The sequence below is a fragment of the Amphibalanus amphitrite genome, unplaced genomic scaffold, assembly GCF_019059575.1.
Source record: "Amphibalanus amphitrite isolate SeventyFive unplaced genomic scaffold, NRLGWU_Aamphi_draft 000073F_arrow, whole genome shotgun sequence".
Lineage (NCBI taxonomy): Eukaryota > Metazoa > Arthropoda > Thecostraca > Balanomorpha > Balanidae > Amphibalanus > Amphibalanus amphitrite.
The window spans coordinates 769325-778521 of NW_024881569.1; the positions used below are offsets into that span (position 1 = coordinate 769325).

At 54.9% G+C, this 9197-nt stretch overlaps 1 protein-coding gene across 1 annotated transcript in view; it reads left to right on the plus strand.

The window, feature by feature from the left end:
- The window catches only part of LOC122379220, a 42595-nt gene extending 35740 nt beyond the window's left edge, over positions 1–6855 (plus strand). The window contains exons 16-25 of the mRNA XM_043361226.1: positions 122–541; positions 830–1088; positions 1663–1868; positions 2082–2211; positions 2471–2692; positions 3003–3245; positions 3445–3636; positions 3951–5157; positions 5413–5699; positions 5970–6855. Of these exons, the coding sequence (XP_043217161.1) occupies positions 122–541; positions 830–1088; positions 1663–1868; positions 2082–2211; positions 2471–2692; positions 3003–3245; positions 3445–3636; positions 3951–5157; positions 5413–5699; positions 5970–6416 (3613 nt within the window). The 3' untranslated portion in view covers positions 6417–6855. The remainder of the gene's footprint in view (positions 1–121; positions 542–829; positions 1089–1662; positions 1869–2081; positions 2212–2470; positions 2693–3002; positions 3246–3444; positions 3637–3950; positions 5158–5412; positions 5700–5969) is intronic.
- Positions 6856–9197: the final 2342 nt, after the last annotated feature.

A 9197-nucleotide genomic window follows, 5' to 3' on the forward strand; every position in this document is an offset into this window, starting at 1 on the left:
ATTTTATGAAAATAACCGTAACCAAGACATCCAATGCTTTTGTCGCGATGTTCATTTGAAACGATCTCATCACAGGCAAGTGAATATGCCTAAATGTAATAATTATTTTTCATGCCGGCAGAGACTCACAAAGTGATGCCATCATCTGCCCGGAGCGATCAAATTCGATCAGCTCGACTGATGAGAAGGAAGTCACCAACCCTGCTAACACCACTCCGGCGAGCACCGATGTTGGCGAAACTCCAGCTTCGAACAGCGAGACGGTGGCGCCTGCCGAGACTGAAGCGCCTATCGAGCCTGTAGCGTCTGACGCAGATGTTCGGTCAGACAGCGAACCACGAGACACACCCAGCTCTGGAGAAGCGGGCGCTGACGAGCCGGCCCGGCTGCTGCTGCGGCTGCTGCTGAGCCGACTGGAGTCGGAGCTGGCGCTGGCAGAGTCAGCGCTGACTGCGGCGGCAGCCACGGCGCCCATGCATGGCCTGCTGCTGTGTGTCAGACTGCTGTTGACGGCGGAACAGGGGGCCGGCGCCAACGGAACGTGAGTCGGAACGGCGAACAGTGAGCGAGCCAAGCCGCACAGGACGCTTAGCCGACTAGCTATTATTAAAAAAGGAAACTGCTTGTCTTTGTTGAATGAAGCGTGATATCCCAGTGGCGCTGTGGTTTCTCCCGGCGTTTGCTGGTTCGTTTTACACAAAGTCAAAATTTTACCCAAAGTATTACCTGAATCTGTGCCCATCGTACGATGCTCGCTCGTTTCACACACAGCCCTTATGTTCCTCTGTATGACCTGGCTTTATCGCTGTCTGTCGCTGTCTGTCGCCAGGTCTGTACCGAGCTGGCGCGGTCTTGGCGGCCGGCTGGTGTCGCTCTGCCGGCGCGCCTCGGCCGTCGTCCTTCCCGTCGTCAGCAGCTCCTCCCCCGAGGGACACCTGCCCATGGACCTGCAGTCGGAGGTCGTACTGAAGGTGGACGCGGCACTGAGTCGCGCGCTGGCCCCCGCACCAGTGCCCGCCGAGCCGGGCAAGACGCGTGCCGTTACCTCGCAGATGTTACTCGTCTGCTGCTGGCGAACAATGAAGGAGGTGAGTGGGGCGTGTCTGCCGCCGCTTCCTCGGCGACTTCGACGTTGCGGGTGACTTTGGAGTGTGGAGGCTCTTTAACTTATGCCCTCGGCAACGACTATTGTCTATAACATAGTAACTTGTACCTTGTACCTTGTAGAATACGAGCTGCTTGAGGTGCTCTACACCTGTTTTGCTCGCTCTTTGCTTGAAGTTCTAAATCTTCTAAGTAGTTTGACTTTGACCGTGATTTTTTATCATGTAGGAAGACGTATCATTGTTATAATTGGCTCTTGACTTCTAAGGATGCCTGTACTTTTCTCTTGCCCATAGCTTGTCTAACAATCGTTAACTTAGCTTGGGCCGATGCTTTAGTTTAATGAGAATGTAACACCCGAAGGGTATTTGGCCAAATGTATGTCGATCGAAACGTACATTTGGCTGTCGATCTAAACAGCTTAGTTTGTGCACGGCCTGTAGCCTGTGGCTGGTCAGTGCTTCTCTATGCCGTAATGTTGGATTGGCCACTACCCTGTCGTGACCGGTTATCTCCGTTCCCTGCCCTGACGTGTTATCTCCGTCTTCCTACCTACAGCTGTGTCTACTTCTGGGCGACGTTGGCCAGCGTATGCCGGTCTCCGCGCCGGGCACCGGCCCCCCAACGGCCGGCGGTCAGCTGACACCCCAGCAGCTGCTGGCCATTGGTCGGCACTTTATGTCGCTGCTAGCTGAGACCAAACACCGCGGGGCCTTCGAGCAGGCGCACGTCGGCTTCAGTCGGGTGTGTGCCACTCTCTGGAGGTGAGGCTTGGGGGACAATGGGAATGGGATTACGGCTCTATAGGGTGCTGGGTATGTTAGGGTAAAATACGGTTCTTTTCGATATTTCACAACGTTGTGCAAATTTTGAATTCATATATGTGCCCTGTTATCATGTGTCCTATTTTTTTTTCTGCAGCTGACTTGTCTATTTCTGCGTTATGTTCCTCGCCATTGACCGTCGTTCTCCGTCAGGTCGCCGCTGCCGGAACTGAATCAAATGCCTGCCCGCTGGCTGGACGAGGTCATTGCTGACATCCGAGGGGAGGGGCGACAGACGCTCTGCTCCACGCGGCGCAGCGCCGGACTACCCTTCCTCATGCAGGTGTGGACTCGTCCAACGGGAGGGAGGTCTCGACTCCCGTTCATCATGAGTGCATTGTTTTGTCGAATCATCTCCACTTCAATTAAACAGTAAAATGTAAAAAGGAATGTGTAATGTGTATGGATCGTCTTAAAAGTCAATGCTTTTCCAACGCCGGATGCGCTGACGATAGTCCCAGTGGAAGAGCTCACTTGGTTATCCCCCCCCCCCAACACTCTAGCTCTCCAGCTGCGGATATATGACTTACTCTCCTTTGCAGGCGCTGCTGACCTCAGAGCCATCTGTGATCGGCTCGGCATACTTCAGCCGCGCCATGGTGTCTCTGCTGTCGGCGGCTGAGGCCGGCGGGAAGACGGCGGTACACGCCATGAACGTGCTGCGCGCTCTGTTCCGAGACGCCCGTCTCGGTGACAGCGTGGGCGTGCACGTGACGGCCGGAATCAAGGCGGCCATCACCGGCTTTAAAGCTCCCACGTCGTCGGTAAGTTGGGGAGGGGGGGGTAAGAGGGGACGAAGGGGACAGGTCGGGCTGGTGTTACAGAGAAGGAGGCGGAACTGATCATCTAAGTTACTGGAGAGGCATGGAATGGGTCGTTTCGGTGTCTATTTTTAGAGGAACGATAGGGGTCGCACTCGCACGGGTGAATTGCTGATGGAGGCAGGGTGGATGATGCGTAACAAAGGAGCTTTCCTTTATGGAGGGGGGGGGGGCTAAGTGGGTCCGTTGACAGCAAAGAAGGTGGCGAATTCGTTTCTTCATTGTTGCTGACATTACCCTCTTCTCCCTACAGGAGCGGAACTCTGCCTCCCTGCTGTTCTCGGCGCTGGTGACGCGCGTGTTCGGCGTACAGCGCAGTCGCGACACGCTGGCCAAGAAGAACTGTATGACGGGCCGGCTGTTCTTCCTGCGCCACCCGGAGCTGTACACCTTCCTGCTGGAGGAGATGGCGCGGGCGCGCGAGCCGTTCCCCGTGCTGCTGCTGCTGGCCCGGCTGTACCCGTCACCGGTGGAAGGCGCCGACTCACAGTACCCGGTGAGTGGATGATGTTACGACTTAAAATCACAATTGAGTTATGATCAATACAGGCTCATTGGGACAGACGGTGGGTCGTTTTGTGTGCCTTGTTGCTACCATATCGAGTACCGAAGTACCGAGTATGTAGTGCCGACCGAATACCGACCGTGATTCGTATGGCTGTGACTTGACCGCCGGCCGCCTTTCCTTCCCGCAGCTGCGCGCGTTCCTGCCCTCCCTGGAGCGGGCGGCTGCCTCACCGGTACTGCAGGCGCGAAAACTGGCGGCACGTGCCATCTGCTCGCTGGTGCCCTACTCGGGATACCCGGAGGCCACGCTGGCTCTCCTGGACAGTATTGAACGAGACGGCACACAGCGGCAGAACCAGCTGCATGGGAGGCTGCTGCAGGTTCGTACCGGGGAGCAGGGGCAGGGGTAGTTGGGCTGAGATCAAGTACAGACTGTGGCCTGTCATACTGACAGACTGTGTGACAGGTCACAGTGCAGACTGTGGCCTGTCATAAAACGCACAGTCATGCTGCTGCATTGTGACATTTCTGTTGATAACAATTGCTGAGGTTTCGACTGGCTTACCTGTGACCATTTGGATTTGTACACCGTGCTCTATTTTTATTGTGCTCCTGGTTGTGGTAAGTTTGCTGTCGTAGGATGACACGATCTGTGACTGGGTGCGGTGGTATAACCGAGTGTTCTTTCTCACAGGTCCAACACATGCTGCGCCACTGCGTCCTGGAAACATCCATGTACACGGCACCGGACCTGCTGCGCTGGCGGCCGGTGGCCGACCGCGCGCTCCTGCTGGCCAGTCTGTTCGGACCCCAGAACCCGTGCGCCGTCACTGCCGCGGCCGCTGCTGACGCACTGGCCGCCGCCGTCAGACTAGGAACTCTACTCTCAGCTCCGCCGCCACCGCCGGCAGTGGTTGCCGCTGCCAGCGAGCTACTAACGCGTCCATCAGCGGGGCTGTATGGCACGGAGACCGCCCGCGTGGCGGCCGTGGGTCTCCTCTGGACGCTGGGTGCCGAACGGGGTGTAGACGTAGCCCGGCTGGACGGATACGACGCTCTACAACGTCACCTACAGCTACTGAAGGAGAAACTGGTCCTGGAGGCAGGTGGAGGCGAGCCGACCACCCCGCCTAGCAGGCTGAGCCCAGTGACTCGGCCGGCGCCCGTACCGGACCTAGGCGTGCAGCCGGAGCGGCCCCCACAGCCGGAGGAGACTGCTGGATCGAGCGGAGCCGGGGAGGACGAGTGGCTAGAGGAGACGGCGGCAGCGCTCCTCCGGCGGCTGGCGGACACATCGCGTCCCCTTCCGGCTCCCTGTCTGCAGACAGTGCTGGGAGTGCTGACGAGGATGAACGGAGCCGCCGCAGTCTGGGATAGCACAGTTCTACAGGTGGTACGACGACTGGCTGTAGTCACTGCCGCGACAGACGCCGAGCAGAAGCCGAAGAAGGATGATCCGGATGCAAAAATTGAGAAGGAAGTTGTGTTGGAGAAGGATAGAGTTACGGTAACAGTGGAGAAGACGGTAACTGAGGCTGTGACGGCTGAGCTTAACAACACTCAGGTGACTACGAACGCTCAGGGAACCGTATCAAACGAATCATCAGCAGCGAAGGACACAGATCTGGGTCCGCCCACTCCCGAGGTCTCCGCACTATGCCGCGCGGCTGCGTCTCACGAGCACGTGCGGGCCGACCTGGTGCGTCTGGCGGCCGGTGTGTTGGACCGCCTCAGTCCGCAGATACTGGACGAGAGTGTGGTGCCGGCTGGTTCGGCGGTGCTGGACGACTGGTGCCGACTGGTGCAGCGCTGCTGCTCCGTGGATGGCACCGTGACGCTGCGACAGGCCGCCTGCCACGCCACCGCCTCGGCGCTGCTCTGGCCCACCAGGCAACTGTCGGGTGAGTGTGCTAACCGGTGCAGCCATCGGAGTTATCCGCTTCATGATATTCTTGATTATTAATTGATCGATATTATGCTTCTGTCCCATAACGCTGTGTGATTTCTGTACCTCTGTATAATTCTAATGACTGTTTGATGTCTGATAACGCTGTGTGCTGTCTGCGTCTCTGTTACAGTGGGTCATGGAATGACGCTGTGGCGCTCTCTGACGGCTGATGTCTCTGCCTCTGTCTGATGACTTGTCTCGGTTACAGTGGGCCAGGAGATGACCCTCTGGCGCTGTCTGATGACGCTTCTCGCTGATGACGAGGCCGACGTGCGGGACGCCGCTGCCGAGGTGGTAGACGCTCTGGATACAGACGAGGAGTGGCACGTCGCTCACGACCAGGATAGCTGGGAGGAGGAGATCGACAGCGTCCTGCACCGCGCGGTGGCCGTATTCTGCGCGAGGATGGCGCCACGGGACCTGAAGCTCACCGTGCTCACCCTGCTACACTGGATCTTCACGGACGACGATGGTGGACAGCTGGGTCGGGCGCAGGTCAGTCGTTGGCGAAGCATTAGAATATAACTGTTCAATGGGATCACAGCTCGTGTAACGGTTTAATGTGACGGTTTGAGGTGGGATTGTACGGCTAGGTTCGATGGTTTTGTTTATGTGCCTGTGTTTTCTGCTTTTTTTGTCAACAATTTTCGGTAGCTGCGCCCCGGCGGGGCTGTTTTGTTCTCCAGTTCAGCTGCTGTGGGATTGCGCGCTCAAGCTCAGTCTGACCTTCCGCTAACCTTCTCCTCCCCGTCACCTGTCCTACAGGAGGACGAAGAGCGCGTGTTCGACAAGGGCGAGATGAACATTTTCTCCGAGGACGTTCTACTGGCGCGCGCGGCCACCGGCGCGCTGCTCTCGCTGGTTCCGGAGCTGCCCGAGCAGCCGCTGCTGCTGTCTGTGCGGCAGCTGGAGCCGCTGCCGCTGGTCAGACAGCTGCCGGCAGACTACCAGCTGGAGCTGTCTGACCTGCTGCGCCAGGCGGCGCGCCAGGCGGAGTCGGCGCTGCGCCGTCTGTCGCCCGGGCCGCAGGGCGTCGCCCAGCGCGGCCGTGCGCTGCTCTGTCTGCGAGCGTTCCGCCGACTCCGGCTTACCGCCGGTCTGCGAGAGTTCTACATGGAGCCCGAGGTGGACGAACTGTGGCAGAAGAGTGTGGTGCTCGCCCAGAGCGAGCTCTGCTTCCGTCCGCTGTGGAGGGAGGTGCTCGACTCCTGATGGACCCAGAGCACCGGCCGGCGAGCAGCTCACACGGTACCGTCCTGCGGGGTGGGTGGCTGTCTGCCGCAGTGAGCCGCGTGCAGATGCTACTGGCGTAGTTTCAACACCGGCTAGCCGCTTTTGTCACATCTCGTCTGATTATAGCCAGAGTGAGAAGATCTTATGCCGCGGAGTGCGCTGGACTGATAGGATAGTGCAGGGCGTGTGGCCTTTGCTGTGGAGGATGCCAGGCTGTAGTTGCCCGATTTGCAATGTCATGGTGGCTTTACACGGTGGGTTTGCGCACTCTGCTATATGCTTGCCAGCTACAAGTGAGAAACTAGGTCCACGTCTTTCGAATTCATCTGTTATTTGTTAAATAGTAACATCCGACGTTACCCTGGGAGTAAACATGATATTTTATTTTTTTAGAACAAAACCAACTGCGCAGCTTCTGCCTTGTTAACCCGCGCCGTGCTGGTGGCCTGAACTTTCCGCCGAGTGCTGGGGGGGGGGGCGTTTTCACGCCCCCCCCCCCCGTCTAACTCGGCTCCTGGGCCACGTAGCGACACGCGAAAAGCGGCAATCGAAAGAGCGTCAAAAATAAGGACGAAAACACTTCGGTCATTTTTTGGGTCAGGTCAAAGGTCAGGTCACCAGAGGTCACCAAAGGTAAAATGTTGACTATTTCAACACTTTGGAAACTGCCAACGGCTATCTCGGGAACCGATAGAGCTACAGCGCCGCGGAAAAGCGCATTCGATAGCCCTTTTACAGACCTTTCTGAGTAATGTTCTCAGATTTGACCTCAGGTCAACGGTTTAGCCTCCAGAGGGCAAAAACTCCAAAAATAGCCGTTTTTACGAAAAACGTTTTTTCGTCAATAACTTTTGACTCATAAGCGCCATGACATTACTTTTGCCAGCATCGTGTTCCTTTCGTCGAGACGCGTCGAATGAACTATTCGTTGACCTTGAAAGGTCATTTTGAAAATTTGACCTCAGGTCAAGGTCATGACCTGACCGAAAAGGGTCATGTTGCATATCAGTCGATCCGTATCGTCGAGCTGAACACATCTGACGTGTTTTCACCGCTCTAGCACGTCTCTATCAAAAGTTATAGCCAAAAAACTGCTGGCGACCGTTCATGACCTGAGATGACCTCAGGGGCACACAGAGGGGTCACAGGTGCATTTTTCCTATTCAGTGTGTCATGTTTACCTATGAACCGATGTTTGAGAGCGTTTTGAACGACATTCGTCCAAAAGAGGCGCATTTCAATTTTCTCCCATTGACTTATAATGGAGAGGTCGCAAAATTGACCTGACCTTAGGTCACAGATATCAAAAATCCGAGATATACATTTTATACATACTGTTACTCATATCAATCGCTGAAAGTTTCAAAGTGATCGTTCAGTCGGTGTAGCTATAGCGAGCCTTTGAACTTTTTCTGAGGTAAGGTCACTTGACGTGACCTGGTGACCTGACCTTGAACGGCCTAGGTCTGAAATTTTCACAACATGTGCGGAAATGATGTAGGAACACGTGTACCAAAAACGGCGGCGCTGCGCGCCGCCGTTTTTGAGATATTCGCGAAAAACCTGAGGGGGGGCGTAAAAACGCCCCCCCCCCCCAGCACGGCGCGGGTTAAGTGTAAGGCGATAGACAAATGCCCTGGATTGATTGCCTACCTTCCCAGAAACCAAACGCGCGTCTGCGAATGATTTGCTAGTCTATCGTAGCTACCCTTCTCAGTGGGACGCAGTCACGCGGTTCCGAGTTTCGGGACATGACTTTCTCAGTAGATATAACACGGTCCGTACTTGGAGTGACGAGCAATATATCCCGTACTTAATACGGATAACCACCGTACCGTAGCGCGCAAGACGGCAAAGCCAGTTTTTGGGTGCTTTCTTGCTACTGTGAGCTGTGCCATGCCCAAGTTTCCTAGCTGTGTATCGGATATTTATATAAAAAAGACATTGCCATTTGACTTTTTCGATGTGGATTTAGCTACTGAGGGCTGGTATTGGGCCGACTGGAGGGAAGGAATACTTTAATGCAGTTACCTTCTTGTGGTATCAATCATATGATGTGGATTTCATTTCTGGAGCTGTTTTCATTGTTGCATTGCCATTGTTGAACCCATAAGGGGCCAGACAGACGTGCTAAGTTACCTGACACACTTCTCAGGATTCAGGTTGAAATGTCTTATTCTTTGTCCTTTCGGTTCAGGCACTCACAGCATTGTTGTTAATTTCGAATGGATTTCTTAAGTTGTGTTTGGGCAATAATTATTGCAGTCTGGTATTCACGTGGAGCGGCTTAATGCAGCTACTCATTGTGTTCAGATAACATTTTCGTAGGAACGGCGGCAAGACTACGCTGTGCTGCTATCTTCACGAATTGCCACTAGATGGCAGTAGCAAAACGCCTGCAACTATGCTGTGCCGCAATGACTTATTGTCATATTTTGCCGCTAGATGGCAGTAACAGAACGCCTGCAACTATGCTGTGCCGCAATGCCCTTGGCTCATGCCTCATGCATGAAAGACGTGCGCTTTCTGAAAACTAGACAAGACAACTGACAAGCTGAGGCTCAGAATCTATGAACTTAAATCCGGAAGTAGTAAAAGTGATTGTTATGTTCTAAGGGCCATGATAGCCAGTTGCAACTATTGTTGAATGTGATTTTTAGCTGTTAAGCCTTGCTAATCTTTAATGCCTTTCCACGAAAATCGTTATGGTTCATTTTGTAGTGAGAACAATTGCGGACATGAAATCATTGCACAAAGCCA